Below are 19,126 nucleotides of genomic sequence, written 5' to 3'. Positions count from 1 at the left end.
GTCATAGCAGTTGCCTTATAAACTATTAGTTTCTCCATTAAAAAAGGTATATTCTGAAATTGCTCTGTAGTGGATTCAAAATACCATTGGCTGGAGATAATGGGTGTTGTAATCCCACACATCTGGATCATGGAAAACTGGATCATGGTAACTTTGTAACTTAGTAATGCATTTTATAAATTTAGTTAATATAAGAGGGTTTTTAAAATGTTATTTTTTCCAGAGTACTGCTCCTGCAGTCCATAGCTGGGTTTCTTCATCTTCAGTTCCTTTTGACTGGGTGATCTTTAAGAATATTTCTCTCTTCGCCCTGTGGCCACGCCCACTGCTCCCATAATGCACCAGTCTTTTCACTCAGTCACTGAAGACTGGTGTGTTTTTTCTCTCTTCGTGTTCACCTTTGCTTGAATTAGCCTTTAGCGTTTAGGATTTTATTTATTTTTCATTTAGTGTTTTTCTCTCGGTGAGAGCCTATTTCAGAAAGCTGCAGGGAGCTAGAATCGGAGCTGGGGTGCCAGTCCGTTCTCCCCCCGGGCGTCTGACGGCCGTCAGACAGCAGCAGGGGCTTTCCGACCCTTCGGGGCGGTTCCCCGTCATTGCTTCTAGCCGCTGGTGTGAGCGCGGGATTGCGAGTCGCCGTGATCACCCCCACACCATTCTATTTAATTTGGTTTGAATCGGCTCTCATAGTAGCGGCTCCGGAGTTGTGCATGGTTTGCCCTGCAGGCTCTGATGTTGATTTCTCGACGCTAGCTTGCTGCTGCGATTACTGACCACCTCAGCCGGGGCCTCTCTCTAGTGCCGAACTCGCTGCGCTGACGACATTTTCCAAGCGTCGATATCTGGAGCTTCGCGCTGTCCCTAGCTGCCGGCGGTGAGAGATCGAGGCGCCCGACCTTTGGGCGGCGCCCCCTTTAAAGTTTATTGCCGGGACGGAGGCGCGTGTTGTGGTGCCTTCGCTTTGTGTCCGGCACCCCTCCGAGTCATTAGCCGTCTACCCAGCGCAGCCTAGAGCAGCGGCGGGCGCCATTTTGGATCTGTTCGAGCGCGCCCTCAGCTAGCCGCCATTAGCCCACGCAGTCCCCTGCAGCTGCGGGCGCCATTTTAGAACTGCCATCGTTCCGGCGGCCATTTTCTGGCGAATTTTCGGCAGGCCTTTGATCTCGCCACGTTGAGCGCCTGGGACGCTCGTTATCTGTCTCCGCCTCATTGTTGTCCTGTGGTGTGCGGGCCAGAGGCAGACCTTCTTTGATCTAAGCCGGACTGTTTGCCCGTGATATTGGGGGCTCCTTAGGCCTACGCCTTCTGGTCGCACCCCATCTTTCAAGACTTTGGGCGTCTCCTGTGTATAGTTTTCTTGTTGTTATATATATATATATATATATATATATATATAAAAAAAAAATAATACAAATTCAAAATCTCCAAAAAAATTTCATAAAAAAAAAAAAAAAAAAGAGGACAATAATAAGTCTTGTACATACATAAATATATTTACCTTGCCTTCCTGAGATGGCGGATTCCTATTTATCCTCTGACTCGGAGAGGGAGCCCAGTCCACCTAGGGCCCCGTCCAAACACAGGTCTAAGTCACGAGGGAGACCTACTGCCACTTCCAGTGAACCTCACCAGCGTAGACCTTCATCAGCGGCGGAGAAGGACGCCCAGCGCCGACATAGGGCGCTTGAGAAGCAGTATGATAGAGCCAGACTGGCCACTTCGTCCTCTGTCTTTGCTCCTGCTCAACGGCTTTGTCCTCGAGAGGACTCCTCTGTGACACCCGATGCCACTCCTGGTCCCAGTGAGGATCGTGGCACTTCCGCATCTCGGGCCCCATCTGGCTTGTCTCTCACTAAGAGGGCCTCAATGTCCTTACCTGACGTCTCGACCGTGGGCCTTGCAGAGACTCATGCTCCTGCTTCCAGTCGGGCTGAGGCTACATTTACACCAACTGCTGCGGGCTTACGGGGCCCGGATGGTCAGTTGTTGGCCCCCCAGGTGGATTTACAGGCGGCTTTGTCCAATGCCCTGTCCTCCATTTTGGCTGCGGGGATTCACCAATCTGTCCTTCAACAGACGCTTCCAGTTCAGACCTGCTCTTCCCAATCAGCAATACCTGCTCGTTCCAGATCTCCATCTCGGTTGGTTCACATTTCCTCTGGGGAATCCGAACAGGATGAGGAGCTACCTGAAGAATTGGAATTCTCAGAGGATGAGGACCTTCCACCGGACACTCCCGCCTTCTCCGGCTTATTCCGACCTTCGCTGTTTAAGTCTTTGCTGCATAAAGCTCGACAGACCACCAATATGGGAGTTCCACTTACTGAACCATCTACGTCTGCAGCTCCTCATGAGGCTTTGTTTTCATCATCCAAACCAGGGAAGGATTTTATTCCCTGCCCTCAACTGTTTGCAGATGTTCTACAGTCCCCCTGGTCTCAACCGGGGTCTCTGATGGGCCCCACCAGCCTGGACAAAAAGTTATACTGTGGGGCTCCTGAGTTGGACTCCTTATTGGCCTTACCTGCGGTGGACCCTCCAATTGCGAGCCTTTCGTCTTCCTCACTTTTGTCCTCGGATGCTTTGGACGTTCTTAAGTCAGAGGACAGAAAGACTGAACTTTCCTTTCGTAAGGAACATCAATCCCTTGCTTGGACAATTAAGACGGCGATGGCTACGTCGTTCTTTAATAGGGCCACATTGATATGGCTGAGGCAGCTTCAAGAAAAACTACCACCGGAAGACACACGGCTTCACCAAGATATAAATAAGATCGTAGCGGCCACCGAATACTCGGCAGACGCCTCGTTAAACTCGGTGAAGTTTGCCTCGAGGGCCTTGGCCTCGTCTGTGACATCTCGCAGACTATTTTGGCTCAGAAATTGGAGAGCTGATGCCAGAGCAAAGTGGAAATTGGCGGCAGCCCCCTTTAAGGCCCCGAACCTCTTTGGTCCTGCTCTAGACCCTGTCCTGGTCGAGGACAAGGACAAAAGGAAGGTGATGCCCGCGTCCTCTTACCGCAGACCAGAACGACGCTACACGCCCTATTCCCAACGTCAGCCCTTTCGGACTTCGTTGGGCTCAGGGGGGCCCTATCCACAGCGTGGTTCGTTTCCTGGACCCGACCGTTCATCGGATAGGCAGCGGTTTCGAGACAGGTCCAGGGCCAACAGCTACAGACGCCCTTTCCGTGGATCGGGCTTCCGCCAGGCCCGTCGGGGCAAATGACTACGGGTTGCAGGATCCCATCGGGGGGCGTCTTCAACACTTCAGCCACCGATGGGAACGCTCAACCAAGGACGCCTGGATTCTTCGGACGGTATCTCAAGGCCTGGCCATCGAGTTTCTGGGACGTCCTCCGGTTCGTTATGTCCGCTGTCCGGCCCACCTGTCCCCCGACAAAGAGACTCTTCTGAGGAAGGAGGTCCTCCACCTACTCCTTATCCGAGCAATAGAACCTGTTCCTCGGGATCAGCAGGGCAAGGGCTTCTATTCAACCCTATTCTTGGTCCCCAAACATTCGGGGGGTTGGAGAGCCATCTTAAATTTAAAGCAGCTGAATCTGTCAGTCCGCTACCGCAGATTCAAAATGCACTCCTTGGGATCCATCCTTGCAGGTGTTCGACGGGACGACTTCCTCCAGTCTGTCGATCTCAAGGAGGCTTATCTGCACGTTCCGGTCCTTCCGGCCCACCGCCAATTCCTACGTTTCCAGATTGGGGAGGACCATTATCAGTACTGTGCAATGCCCTTCGGCTTGTCATCTGCGCCAAGGACGTTCACAAAGCTGGTGGCGGTTGTGGCGGCTGCTCTCCGAGTGTTACCTGTAAGGGTGTTGTGCTATCTGGACGACATTCTAGTCCTGTCCTCCTCCAGAAGCCAAGCCTCTCGGGACCTGGCCCTGGTCATCGAGTCCTTTCAAGACCACGGGTTTTCGATCAACTTCCCGAAGAGTCATCTACACCCAACCAATGTTCTCCAACACTTGGGGGCGGTGATCGACTCCGCTCGGGGCCAGGTCTCCCTATCTCCGGACAGGGCGGAAAGCATTCGCAACCTGATTCGACTCATCCAATCCAAGCGGACTGTTCCTCTTCTACATCTATCCCAGTTGTTGGGGAAAATGGTCTCGTGTTTCTCGATAGTGCCATGGGCGCGCAGACACACGAGGCCGTTGCAGTGGTTCCTGCTACCGTTTCAACGCTCAGGTCGCAGCGATTCTCTCCACAAGGTCTCGCTCCCCCCTCAAATCGCCCTGTCCTTCAACTGGTGGACAGGCCCCAAGCTTCTCCTCGGTACACAGTTTCTGATCCCGGATCGGCTGACCTTGACCTCAGATGCCAGCCTCTTGGGCTGGGGAGCCCATCTCAACGATCAGATGGTGCAGGGCCGCTGGTCTCCATCGGAACAGACGTTGAGCATCAACCTCTTGGAGTTGAGAGCGATTCGCCTGGCTCTCTGTCATTTTCGCCCCCTGTTGCAAGACCGGCATGTCCTCGTCCTCACGGACAATATCTCCGCCAAGGCCCATATAAACAAGGAAGGGGGCACGAGGTCAAGGGACCTGATGTTGGAGGCAGAGAAGCTGTTCTCTTGGGCCGAGGGTCACGTTCTGTCTCTGAAGGCCGATCACATCTCGGGCGTGGACAATGTGAGGGCAGATTGGCTCAGCAGGCAACTGATAGACCAGTCGGAATGGCAACTGGATCCCGAGATTTTCCAGGAGGCTGTCACCATCTTCGGCCTGCCTGTTGTAGACCTCTTCGCCAGTCCGGCGAACGCCCAGCTTCCCAGATTTGTGTCACGTTATCCAACTCGGATGGCAGAGGACCACAACGCCCTACGGTGCCGCTGGCCTCCCGGCCTCTTGTACGCCTTTCCCCCACTTCCGTTGATTCCTCAAGTCATTCGAAAGTTGTTGGACGAACGTGCGGAACTTCTGCTGGTGGCTCCCAGTTGGCCTCGTCGGCCGTGGTATGCCGACCTGGTGGCTCTGTCCATACTCCCTGCATGGGAGATCCCACCGAGCCGTCTCTCTCTACGCCAAGGAGCGGTGTTCCACCCAGATCCAGGATGGCTCCGATTGGCCGTTTGGCGTTTGAGCGGGTCATCCTGCGCAAGGACCGTCTCCCCGATTCTGTCATAACCACTATACAGGCATCTCGCAGACCTTCGACATCGCGCATATACGAGTCCTCGTGGCGGGCCTTCTGCGCCTGGTGTGCTGACAACTTGGTGGACCCTACGTCGGCTCAAGTCGTGGACATCCTCTGCTTCTTACAGTCTGGCCTGGACAAGGGCTTGTCACCGTCTACCCTTCGTCGACAGACTGCTGCTTTGTCCACTGTAGTTCGCTGTCCGCCTTACTCGTCTCTGTCTCACCACCCCCAAATCAGAGAATTCTTGCATGGGGCTATGAACTTGCGTCCGCCTCCGGTTCGTCGATACCCGACCTGGGATCTTTCCCTTGTTCTTCAATCGCTTATGAGTCCCCCTTTCGAACCGCTGAGCTCTGTGTCTCTTAAGTACTTGTCTTATAAGGTCGCCTTCCTTTTGGCGATCACATCCGCCAGACGGATATCCGAACTTTCAGCTCTGTCGATCCGGAACGACTTGTGTATTTTCCATACCAATACGGTTGTTCTTCGCCTGGACCCGGTTTTTTTGCCGAAAGTGAACTCTTATTTTCATCGCGCTCAGGAATTAATCCTTCCTGACTTTTGTCCGTCACCCAAGCACCGACGTGAGAGAGATTGGCACACGCTTGACGTGCGCAGGGCCCTCAGGCGTTATATTCGCAGGACTGAGTCATTCCGGAAAACGGAGGCCCTTTTGATATCTTTCCATCCAAGATCCTTGGGTCAAAAAATATCTCCATCGACTGTGGGCAGGTGGATTAAGGCGTGCATCTCTACCGCTTATGAACGTCAGGCCAGGCAGGTCCCATCCGGGATTTTGCCTCACTCTACTCGTAGTGCGGCAACGTCAGCTGCTTGGGCCACTCAGGCATCTGTTTCTGACATTTGCCGGGCTGCCACCTGGTCCTCTGTGACACCTTTTATCAGACATTATAGGGTGGATTCCTTTGCCTCGGCTGAGGCTTCTTTTGGCCGTCGTGTCCTGCAGAGTGTGCTAGCGACGCAGGACTCCGGGGGCCTTTAGTTTCCCACCCTTGTTTTTTCTGAGCTTGGGTATATCCCAGCTATGGACTGCAGGAGCAGTACTCTGGAAAACGAACATTGTCTTACCTGAATGTTCCTTTTCGGAGTACTGCGACTGCAGTCCATCCCCTCCCTTGTTTTTCTCCTTTCTTCTATTATTGGACTATTGATGTCTGGACTTGTTATTGTTGTCGGCCTGTTGGTCTTTTCTTGGACTATGTTAAGTGGTCGCGCCTTCGTTCAAAGACTGGTGCATTATGGGAGCAGTGGGCGTGGCCACAGGGCGAAGAGAGAAATATTCTTAAAGATCACCCAGTCAAAAGGAACTGAAGATGAAGAAACCCAGCTATGGACTGCAGTCGCAGTACTCCGAAAAGGAACATTCAGGTAAGACAATGTTCGATTTAATGACCTTTCTGCATTTCTTTCTATCAAAGTCTTTTTTCACATTTGCAAATTGAACCTGGTTATAAGATAGGATTTGTTATCTTTGTTACAATATTTTTCTTATTTATTTTTTTTTTACAATTTTAATATATTCCTAGAGTCAAAGCTATACATGTATATTCAAAAGTAATCCCCAGTATGTTCAATATGGCTGATGCTGTGATTTGTTTCTCAGAAATAAATTCCAATAGCATGATGCAAGATTGAAACTTTGCATTGCAACCAGTGGTGAAATCTGAACCGGTTTGCTACCGGTTTGCTGGCCGCGCATGCGCAGTTTGCACCAAATGCATGCTGTGCACACATGCGCAATACACACCAAAAGGAGGGTTGGGAAGGTAAGTAGAACAGCGAGGGGGGGGGAAATCAGCTGTGGAGTGCGATCTTGGGAACCTTTTTAAAAACATTTTTAAAGCATTTTATACCACGGGTTCGGGTGAATAGGTAGTAAAAAATTCTTTTAAAAAGTTAAAAAAAGGCTCAGATGATCACAACTGTGCCGCATGATTGTCCGAGCCTTTTTTTTAAACTTTTTAAAAGCATTTTTTCACTACCTATTCGTCCAAACCGGTAGTAAAAAAATACTTAAAAAGCAAAAAATAAAGAAGTTCTGACAATCAGCTGAGCGACGTGCGATCGTCGGAACTTTTTTTAAACATTTTTTTACTACCGGTTCAGTGAACCAGTAGCATTTTTACTACCGGTTTGGGCAAACTGGCCTGAACCGGTAGCATTTCACCTGATTGCAACCCCATGCACGTCTACTCAGAGGTAAACTCCTCAGAGTTCAATAGGACTTAGCTTCAGAAAAGCGAGAACATTGTGGTCTCACTTCCCTTTGAAGGCTGAACCATTCTTGAAATTATTTTGTAAGAAACTAAGTTTGGGCTGTATCGATTTTGTGTGGCATTTTTTGCTTTAGGTGAGATTTTAATCTGTCTAGCAGAGAAATGCTACTTAGTGGAAGAAAAATGGTTAGTCTTCCATTATTCTTTTGGCCTCTGAATATTGTAGGATATAATGCTTTTTGGTCGTCTTAATCTTTGGCCTAGCAGTAGTTAAGATGTCAATTTTAAAATACAACATTAGAGGTATGTAGCATCATAGTTTACAGTAATGTTAGATATTTTGAAAGCAAACAGTGTTTCAAGTGTGGTTTAATGTTCTATACTTTCTAGATTAAATGTTACCTATCAAGTTGACTGTGATACTCATTTATAAAAAATATGTACTTGAATATCTTCAATTATATTCAAAATCAACTATACAAATGCATCCAAACATACACTAGCTTACTAAATTGCATTCCTTTCAGGATTGCCTCATGAACTTGGATCCAATTGTTGTATGCTCTTATTTCTTATAGTTTTTTTTTCAGCAAGCCTTACAATAATATAGGAATATGAATATCAAGTGAAATGAAACCTTAAATTATAAAATGTTATCAGTACTGTGTTCCTACATGACTACAAATGCTCAGAAAGAATACCTGTTTCTTTTCTTTCAGACATGTAATGGTTATTTAAAATAAAACAGGGTGTGGGAAGGCACAACTGAGGCGATTAATAGCAATTACTTTTAAAGAGGTGTAAATAACTTGCTATCCAGACATTACAAATATCTAGGTGCTCTCTATGTGCTGATGACAACAAAATTGAAAAGAAAGACGGTAATAATTCTGACTGGTTTTCTCTGCAGAAGATATTGATTATTTGTGTGTGGTGAGAGATTTGGAAAATTCAATTAAAGGAGTTGTGCAAAGGTTTCATAAATTTTCCTTGTACAGCGTGTACACAGACAATGTTGCGTATTAAATCAATGCAGCACTTCACAATATATTTTCTTTGAAACATAAAAATAAATAACATTTAAACAGTTCTGCTTACTACAGAAACAAGTTTTATTTTCTGCGAAGCATTTAGTCATGTGCTATCACTGACTCATACACATTTGCCAGCTGTAACAAATTTTATAGACATTTTCTCCAGAGACATAGTTCATGTACTATGAATTTTTAAATGAGCAAATGGTGAAGAGGAGATGTCAGCAATATAAAAATTGATCAGTTAAAAGATAAAAGCATAAGTAAAGAGATTTGTATGGTAGTCTTAATAGGTTTTATTAAATAAAAATACTATAAAAAGAACCATAATGAATAGTCTAAAGATTTTAACTGTGCTTGAGGGTTATGGAGAAAAATTATTCTGGCACATTTAAGAAAAGAGAGGTTTTATATCAGCAGTCAAGTGACCATTTTTTTCCCTGTCTCCGCTTTCCCTATCCACTTTGGAGTTACGTGTGGCTTAAAATGCTCTAACTTTGCATGCACTTGCAAAAATCAAAGCAAAAATCCAGAATAAAATTTTAGAGAGCTCATGGTGGCTTTTGATTCTTATTGAGATTCTTATTGACTGTACCCAATAGTTACAAATGTCACTTGAAGTTGAATGTCCCATGTTATCTCTGGAAAATTATCTTCCTACTCTTTCTTGTGAGAGACAAAAAGGAGGGGAGGGAAAGTGCAAAAAAACAGTTTTAACAATTTCTCTGTAATTGTGACTATAATAAAAGCAGGACAAAATGACTAATGCAATGGAAATGGAATGAGAATAACTTGGGCAGTGTATTGGATTTTGGATTTAGTGGGGTTTTTTTTACTCCATCCAGCTTCATAGCTGTAAGACACCAGTAACCCTTAAAAAGTAAATAAATATCCATTCTGGCCACTACTCCTCATCTGAAAAATCTTCAGTCTTCACATTTGTTTGAATGTAATAGTAGGTTGTACTCTATAATGGCCTATTAATAAGTGGGAAGAACTGCAACTTGAGTGTGTTAAAACATGCTAAGTATAAGTTGTTCTTGTTTTGCAGAGACTCTCCAACCTGCCAATAGCTTTGCATTCCTGAAATCTCTCATTGGCTAAGGTGAAGAGACATTAAGGTGAGGCTTTAAATGTACAATATAGAAAATCATGTAATGGGAACTTTTGTGGGAATTATAGACCTCTGATAGCATTACATTTTGAGTGTAATATAATTTATTAAAAACTGTTTCAAAAGTGTTCATCTGATTGAATTAGTCAATGGAAAAACAACTCAATGTGATCATAAATATTTTCTCTGCAAATTGGTGATTCTCAAATGGCAAAATATTTTGCAAAAGATATATTGTGCTGTTTCAGATATGATGTAATAAAAAAAGCATTCTTTAATCCAATTGTATATTTATAGGTTATAATTCCATCCTTGCATTATTCAGAGTGAATCCCATTTTGTGTGTTTTAATGTGTATATATAAATATTTGTTAGGATATTTTAATGTGTATATATAAATATTTGTTAGAATATTTGCTTTAATTTTTTTAAAATTTGGATGGTCATCAAAGTGAAGTTGATAAGGATTTCAATCATTTTTTGTGCCATATTCAAGTGTTTTACTTTTACATGGGTACTCAAAACATACTGTTTGATATTTGTTTTTAGAATGCATTTCATTCAGTCTTGATCAGAACACATTTCACTTCAGAACATATTTCAGTTTGCTTTTATAATTTTATAAAATCACATTGTGGTAGACCAGTGCTAGTTAGAACTAATTTTCATGAAGTAATCTTCATCAAATTGAATGTTATTTATTCCCTCCTAAGTCAGGATAAGATTGTACTCATTTAAGTATATAGTATTTTCAAGACCATAGTTTTCTTATCATCAAACAAAATTTACATATAATACAGAATCAGCATTGTATCAAACTAGGCTGATTTATATTGGAATGTAAGATGGCAGCCCTGTGCTTCAGCATCACTGAAAAGTGGATGATTCTGAGTTGCATAGTGGCCGGCTCACCCTCTCATTCTATGAAATAAATATTGCTCCCTTGTTTGTTACCGTTGTAGCACCAGAGCAAGTGGACTGGAGTTTGCACTGCAGCTCTGATGCTTATAGCTCCTATATTAATAAATATAACTTTATTGAAGAGTACAGCAGTAAGAAAAACAACAAATAGTACTGTCTTAGGTTGTTCAACTAGAAAGAAAAATGCACTCTGAACTGCTCAAGGGATGAAAGAAGCATATATACTTGGAGCTGAATCAGCAGAAGTTGAGCAACAAGACTTAGTGCAGCACAAAACAAAAGCAGGATTTTTTTTTTTTGCTGCCAGTGAGAAAGCAATAGAGTTTCTTCATCCTTGGCAGTTTGAAACACAGTCCGAAAGCTCAGCAGGACAGCACAAGAGCATGTACAAAGTGCATCCTAAACACTCAATAAGCCAAGAGAGGTTTGGTGATCTTAAAAATATCCTGAAGCCATTTTAGTAAGATGCCAGATACTACACAGAATGGGGATGTACACCAAAGCTCAACAAACAAACCAAGACAGCATTAGTAACTGGAAAGCACAGTAATGCATGTATGAACATACAAGCACACTTTTTTCATTATTTGTCTGCAAAAGCAGGAATGTATGCTTATGAACAATGTAACTTGTTCATTCATGTGTACTTTTGATGCAGAAAAGATTTTTTTTAAAAAAGACCAAAGTGATTTCCCAACACCCTTACAGCGGTTTTGTTCTGTTTGGCCATATACTTTTCTTTCAACACTCTCCTCCTCTTATTCTATTCAGTGTAAACCAGAGTAGCAGGTACAATACTAGCTACATGGGGAAAAGTTTGGGAAAAAAACTTGCACATGAACGATAGAATAACAACCCAGAACACAGCACTTAAAATGGTCAGGATATTTGAAACTATAAAAAAGCCAGGGTTTTTTGTTTTGTTTCTTAAAAATCACTCACCACAAATGTATTTTACTGAAACTACTATTTGATGTCAGAGCATTTTACATATTCTTAACACAAATCAGAGATTTGTCTTTCTCAGGTAAGTCAATATTCTGTTATGAGTGCAATCCAGATGAGTTAATGTCTACAAGGCAGCATTCCCATTGGCTTTGAGAGGTAGGCAGAAGGCAAGTGGCTGCTAGGGATCTACCAGTGAAAAAGCAGCCAGCCTTTAGTCACAGTAGACATCCATAGAGGCAATTTTGTCTCAGGAAGCACAGGTTAACTCTGCTACTAAATCATGGAGTATCACTACATAACCTGTGCCAGAGAATAGCCTTGCTCAGGATGCTGGTACATAGACACAACAGTTGCTGGGATCTAGTTATATGAGTATTGGTTGCCAACAACTTGTATCTTCTCATCTTGCCCAGGTAGTGCAAATAAGAGTGTCCAATGTTACTATTTAAGCCAACAGATGACCTCTCTCTTCTTGTTAATATTCAGCTTTCCCCGTACACTGAGCATGACGATAGTACATAAGTTCACCAATAACTATATATATAAAAGCGAAAACCACTCACACATTAATCACGAAATCTCCAGAACTGTAAAGCCTACAAACTTGAAATTTGCCACCTATGTTTCTCTTGGCTTCTAGGTGCTCACTAAGAAAAGATTTTTCAAAATGACCATCAGAGCAGTAGTATTTCCTATATTATTATAACACACTCTGATGCTAATTAGTTAGACGTTCTATTCCCCCTCCCAACTTGAAAATAACTCTGGAGAAAATGGGATAGCATAGGACAGGCTTCTGTGGAGCAAGCCCCATGGAAAGAAGGAACTACAAAGCCTGGGGGAGAGAAGGGGATAGGAGAGGATCTATGGGGCAAGCCTGAGGGAAAGAAGAGGATAGGAGAGGATCTATGGGGCCAGCCTGAGGGAGAGAAGGGGGTAGGTTAAGAGAGGCTTCTGTGGAGCCAGGCTGAGGGAGAGGAGAGGCTTTTGTGGGGCCAGCCTGAGGAAGAGAAGGGGAGAGGAGAGGATCCATGGGGCAAGCCTGAGGGAGAGAAGGGGATAGAGAGGAGAGGCTTCTGTGGGGCTAGCCTGAGAGAAAGAAGGGGAGAGGCTGATCTTAACTACTCATTAATTTTCAAACTCTAAGTGTCGATTTATCAAGCCCAAGCACATAGTTTCGTAGCGAAGCACGGACGTCCAGCTAGTCCTAAATAAAGCAAGCAGGGTCCTGGTGGAGTTGAGTGGAGCATTTGCTGAATGACTTATGTAACCATCCTCTTTCTTTCCATCTGGGACACTTCTGCAACCAGGAGTGCACTCCACAGAGGAAGATTGATTAACAGTTTGTTAATACGATTATGTTTCTCCTTACTGTCAGAAAAATCAAAAGGGTTCGTAAATGTTTAAGTACCACTGCCTACCTAGTAACAATAAAGGAGAATTCCAGTAAATTATGAGTTATTGTCGGGCTGACAGTTTACTGTGGTCCTCCAACAGCAGCAGCTGCAGTAGTAGTAGTAGGAATGCATGTTCTCACTGTATCTCATAATCCTTGAGTTTTTATTAGCAGAGTGCATAATTAGAAAATAGAAAAATAATCTCCATTTATTGTAAAAAGGGGAACTTGCTGAAGAGACATAAACTCATTTGTATTATTATAGTAATCCATAATACATGTTTCAGAATCCAAACTTTCCAACACTTAAGTGCCATTATTGGTAGCTATAGTTCTTGGTAGCTATAAGTTGCTTGTTATCAAAGCAATTAAGAGCATTTATTTGTGCCACATAGACCAAATAATCAGCATGAAATAACAGTGTTGTGTTAAACATCATTCTCTTTATTTTCTTGAAATATTAAGACATTTGGCTGTGCTCCCATTTTAAATAATAAACTAAAGTAGTAGTATTTGTATTGTAACAAATGCACATTTCCTTGCACATCAAGGAAAATGGGATATTTTATTTCCCAATGGTTTGTGTGTGCTAGTATGTTTCATAATTGTAATTAGCAATGGTAAACAGTGTAACATTGGTGCTATATCCTGTTATTTTAATCATTTGTATGTATGTGTGTTTTAAAAAACCCACAGGTTTTAAGAATATACCAAGCTTGGCTGCAAGATTCTCCAACTGCCTGATCCTACTTAAAAGGTTAAAAAAAAACCTTCCTGTAAATCTATCTCTCCAGCAAATACCAGCTAAGGATTGCTCAGTGTACCAGGCAGGTGCACATCTAGATACAGTTTCTTGCATCTAATTTAAACTTTACAATCTGTACAACCAGTTAATCTCAATGTAAATAATACACTTGCCATAGCTTTTTATGCAAATATGTAATGGCATAAATTGTACTCCTTCTATAGTTAAAAAAAACCCTAAGAAAACTTGCTCAATGCTGGTAAAAATTCTTTAATGAGCTTTTCATTACATTTTGAAAGAAGGCCTACTTTTAGAGATGGATGCTATTTCCCAGGCCTTCAAACAAACTGAAAATTTCACAGTAATTATATGCTCCATGCTGCCTCTGATGGCCTGCCAATTCTTCCACAAACAATGAAGATGCCTTGCCAATTTACAGCACATTGTTTATCTTATCAGCACACACAAATTCAAACAAATATGCCATTTATCTTTGTATATAACCCTTCATTTGTTAATAAAGATTTATGAGATCTAAGCATTGTATATGCAATTATTGTTTTAGCGATGTTGGTTTCCCAGTGAAGTTCAGTTTTTTTATTGTTAATGAAACCATCCAACACCAGTATGTTTTGTGTTATTGGAACTTAAACAACTAAATACAGTACATTAAAGCTCAATCCTTAAAAGGTTAAGTATTTTCGTGAAATAGTATTTGCAAGCATAAAAATTAAGCTAGTTCTAATATAAGATAATCCTTGCTTAATGTCCACTTGTTCAGCGGTCATTTGAAATTACGGCACTGAACAAGGGGTACTTACTTACCCATGGATCCTTGTAGTTGTGACCATAGCAACATCCTCATGATAGCTTTTTGACCAGTCCTCAAATTTACAACCATCCCAGCATGATCACGTGATCATGATTCAGGCACTTATGTGATATGATTCAGGCACTTATGTGATATGATTCAGGCACTTTGTAATTGGCTCACAATTACCGTTTGTTGCAGCATCCCAGAATCATGTGATCACCAGCTGTGACTGATACCAGCATCTAACAAAGTCAGCAGGGAAGCCATCCAGTAGTTACAAATGGTGGTCACATGACTGTGGGACATGACCACCTGGGATTCATCTAAATGACAGCAACACTGGGACAGCTGGAATTAATGCTGTAAGTGCAGTCATGACACCACACATCTTATGACTGAATATCAGAATAGCAGAGTTGGAAGGGAACTTGGATGTCTTCTAGTCCAACCCCTGCTCACGCAGTAGATCCTATACCCATGATGGTGAACCTATGGCACATGTGCCCGAAGTGGCACACAGAGCCATTTCATTTCATTTCATTTATTGGATTTGTATACCGCCCTACTCCCGAAGGACTCAGGGCGGTAAACAGCCACAAAATAAAATACATAAATACAAAATTTAAAAACAGAATAAAACCGAATTAAACAATTTGGCCAAGACAAATTAAAAACACCCAGTAATTTTAAAAACAAATTAAAATTTACATTTTAAAGGGGAAAGATTTAGGCCAGGCCGGCTTGATGGAATAAAAAAGTCTTGAGAGTGCGACGGAAGGTGCACAGATCCGGGATCCTCCGTATCTCCGGGGGGAGCTCATTCCAGATAATAGGTGCCCCCACAGAGAAGGCTCTCCCCCTGGGGGCCGCCAGTCAACATTGTTTGGCCAACGGCACCCGGAGGAGCCCCTCTGTATGAGAGCGTACCGGCTGGTGGGAGGCTATTGGTGGTAGCAGGCGGTCTCGTAAATAACCAGGTCCTAAGCCATGGAGCGCTCTAAAGGTGATAACCAAAACCTTGAAGTGCATCCGGAAGACCACTGGGAGCCAGTGCAGCTTGCGCAGGAGAGGTGTTACATGGGAACGCCACGTCGCTCCCATAACCACCCGCGCGGCTGCACTCTGCGCCAGTTGGAGCCTCCGAGTGCTCCTCAAGGAGCTGTTGCCTGGCACATGCGGCGGTGTCTCTTCCGAGTTTCTGGTGCGTATGCGATGATCAGCTGCCCTTCGTGTGTGTGGCAGTATCGGAAACTGGAAGAGCTGGTCTTCCGTTTTCCTGTGTGATCATACATGCCAACTATTTGATTGTTGCGTGCACATGCGCTCCAGAAACCCAGAAGACTAGCCGGAAACCCTAAACAGGAAGACTAAATAAACTGGAAGTTCATTTTTGGGTGCGCGCGTGTGCCCTGGGCAACTCTTCCAGGTTGCAACCCAGATGAGCGCGCGTGTGTGCTCCTTTTTCAGCACTCAGTGAAAAGGTTTGCCATCACTGATCTATACCATTTCAGATAAATGGTTGTCCACTCTTCTTAAAAACCTCCAGTGATGGAGCACCCACAACTTCTGAAGGCAAGCTGTTTCACTGATTATTTTTGATCCCTATCCCAATTACTGTTGGTGAGGATTACTTTATATGCATTGGGACCCATAAATGATTTGATATTTCAGTTTGCATATTAGAAGCACATTTTTAAGACAGACGATTTTGAATGGAAGTAATGAAATGTTTTGTTTGCTTTATGAAAATGTATACTTTTATAAATTACTGATAACTTAGTTTAGGAATAGCAAAGACTGGGAACTTGAAATTTACTTTCTAATTTTCTTTAACTAGCACAGTCTTTATTATTTATTATTTCTTTCTCTTACAAAAAAGAGAAAGAAAATAGATTGCTTCAGAAAACTCATTACCAAGAAATTATCATAAAACAAAAGAGCAACGCATGTAAATCAAATGTGTTGTGTACTTGTATAATTCAATAAAGGTATTTGAGAATCTAGAATGTGAATTAAGAATTCTCATAGCTTTTTTTAAAAAAAGAATGTAACATTTATCTGTATGACTCTTAACTGTAGAAATAATTAGGAAGGAAAAAAACACATCTCAGAATATCATATTTGGAATACATGTTTCTGTCTCCCTAGAGCCATTGGGGCAAAGTCTCCAAGGATAAGGAGGTTAATGAAATCAAAAGAATACTACAACAAGCTTTAGAAAAGGCCCATCTATGCTTACTCAGGGTTAAATTGTATAAATATGCAGAAACAGAGGGCCTGTAGAAATCTAACACTGGAAGCTAAAATTCAGGAGCATGAATGAATGCTTTACTATTGAATGGGCCTCCATAAGGGTTAAGTAGCCTATATATTCAGTAGGAAGAGCAACACTACATTGTTTTTCCATACAAGTTTGATACCAACACGATCAGTAGCTGTCTATCAATCACAGAGAGAACAAGCCTGGAGATGACTGCAGCTTTAAATTTGCATTTGCGCTTTGTACATAAACCATTATATTTATAGCCCATTTTCTTGTTTTTCTTCATGTTTAGCTGTTTATGCTTTTTGAAAAGCTGCTCATGAGAAGGCACTATAGAAACAGCATTTTAAAAAATAGTATAAAGTGCTTCTGTTTGTATAGAACTATTCTCTATCATATTGGTATGGTTGGGGAAAGTCACCATCTGGTTTTAAAATGTATGAATTAGACTAATGTAGTGGTTCTAGTGTTGAGAGAGGCCCAGTTCAAAGTCACTGAATGACCTTGGTTCAGTCACACTTGGCTCAACCTCTTTCACAAGATGGTTATGGGGGGAAATGGGAGGGATGCTCTGTATGGGAATTTGTCTTCCTGTGGAAAAACAAGACATAAATCTCATAAATTATAATAAAGTTTGATTTTAATACAGTAAAACTTTTATTTGATGATTTTCCATTTACCAATTCTTTTCATTTTGACATTTCAGTGTTATAAAGTTGTTTTCCCCCCTAAAATGTATGTATAAAAACACAGACACTGAAGGACAGGATTGATCATCAGGATTAAAAGCAGGAAAAGGGGATTATTCATAAAATGCATATCAACATGATTCCAAAGAGCATAACGTTTTACACCAAGTTATAATACAATATTACACAACATAGCTAATTCTAAATTTCTTAATTACATTTGTTTCGCTGATTTCAGTGGAATTTACTGCTCTATAGGTTTCCAAAGGATGTCAACTACTAAAACCTCATAGTTACCAGTTTTAGGCATTTCTCCTTTTTCAATAATAGCTGTGTAAGTAAACACAGCTATTATATATTTTTTATATTTCTATGAAAGGAGTATCATAACTCTTCCTGTACTGAAAGCCATCAGAAGGAGAAAGGAAACTGCATATACCGTATTTCCCTGAAAATAAGACCCTGTTTTATATTTTTTTGAACCCTGAAATAAGTGCTTGGCCTTATTGCCATGCGCTAAAAAGCCCGATTTGGTTTATTATCAGGGGATGTCTTATTTGGGGGGAAACAGGGCAGGGGTGAAATGAAAAATTTGTTACTACCGGTTTTGTGAGCGTGGCTTGGTGGGGGCAGGGGGTAATGTGACTGGGTGGCCAACTTTTTTAAAAAAAACTTTTCAAAGCATTTTTTCTGCAAATGCAAAAAAATGCTTTGAAAAGTCTCTGCCAATCAGGCAACACAGCTGGGATCATCAGAGCCTTTTCAAAGCATTTTTTTAACCACCTCTTCCGCTGAAGAGGTTGTAGAAAAAAAATGCTTTAAAAGTCTCTCTGATGATCCCAGCTGAGTTGTCTGATCGTCAGATAATTTTTTAAAAGCCTATCTGACGATCAGGCAACTCAGCTGGGATCGTCAGAGAGACTTTTAAAGCATTTTTTTCTGCAACCTCTTCCGGGGAAGAGGTGGTTAAAAAATGCATTGAAAAGGCTCTGACGATCCCAGCTGTGTTGCCTGATCGGCAGAGGCTTTTCAAAGCATTTTTTTAACCACCTCTTCTCCAGAAGAGGTTGCAGAAAAAAATGCTTTGAAAAGCCTCTGACGATCCCAGCTGAGCTGCGCGATCATCAGAGGCTTTTTTTTTTTACTTTTAAAAGCATTTTTTCGGTGGAAGAAGTTGTAGAAAAAATGCTTTTAAAAGTAAAAAAAAAAGCCTCTGATGATCGTGCGGCTCAGCTGGGCATGGTGGGGGGGAGGGTGCGCAGGGATTTTTGCTACCGGTTCTCCGAACTACCCGCCATCGCTACCGGATCAGGTGATCCGGTCCGAACCGAGAGCATTTCACCCCTGAAACAGGGTAATACTAAGCTTTTTCTATGCTAATGAGCACTTGCTCTTGACCTCTGATTACTGCATGGGAAAAGATAGCATAGGGCCGTGATGGTGAACCTATGGCACATGTGCCAGAGATGGCACACAGTGCCCTCTCGGATGGCACGCAAGCCATCACCCTAGTTCAGCTCTGCTGCGTATGCGCGCATGCCTCCCACCAGCCAGCTGGTCTTAAGGTCTCTGCTGTGCATGCATGGGGACAGGGCTCGTGCGGGAGCTGCTCGTGCATGTGTGGGGGAAGGGAGGTGTGCGGGGGAGGGGCGTGCGCACATGTGCAGGGGCGTGGCGGATACAGGAAGTGCGCACACATTACATTTTGTGGGTGTGGGCATGCACACTTTGGGCAATTGGTCCGGAAAAGGCTAGCTATCACTGGCCTAGGGTAATAAAAACATGAAACCAGTACAGGTAGCCCTT

The 19,126-nt window shown here is 43.1% G+C and overlaps 1 protein-coding gene across 2 annotated transcripts in view; it reads left to right on the top strand.

The window, feature by feature from the left end:
* Positions 1-14,092, top strand: part of ITGB3BP (integrin subunit beta 3 binding protein) — a 45,478-nt gene extending 31,386 nt beyond the window's left edge. For both annotated transcript variants that reach the window (XM_034415248.3, XM_034415247.3), the window contains exons 8-9: positions 9,482-9,551; positions 13,506-14,092. In XM_034415248.3, coding sequence (XP_034271139.1) covers positions 9,482-9,534 — 53 coding nt within the window. In that variant the 3' untranslated portion in view covers positions 9,535-9,551; positions 13,506-14,092. The remainder of the gene's footprint in view (positions 1-9,481; positions 9,552-13,505) is intronic.
* The last annotated feature ends 5,034 nt before the right edge of the window (positions 14,093-19,126 follow it).

The sequence above is a fragment of the Pantherophis guttatus genome, chromosome 3, assembly GCF_059756535.1.
Source record: "Pantherophis guttatus breed Tessera chromosome 3, ASM5975653v1, whole genome shotgun sequence".
Taxonomy (NCBI): Eukaryota; Metazoa; Chordata; class Lepidosauria; order Squamata; family Colubridae; genus Pantherophis; species Pantherophis guttatus.
This window is presented reverse-complemented; position numbering and strand designations above follow the sequence as displayed.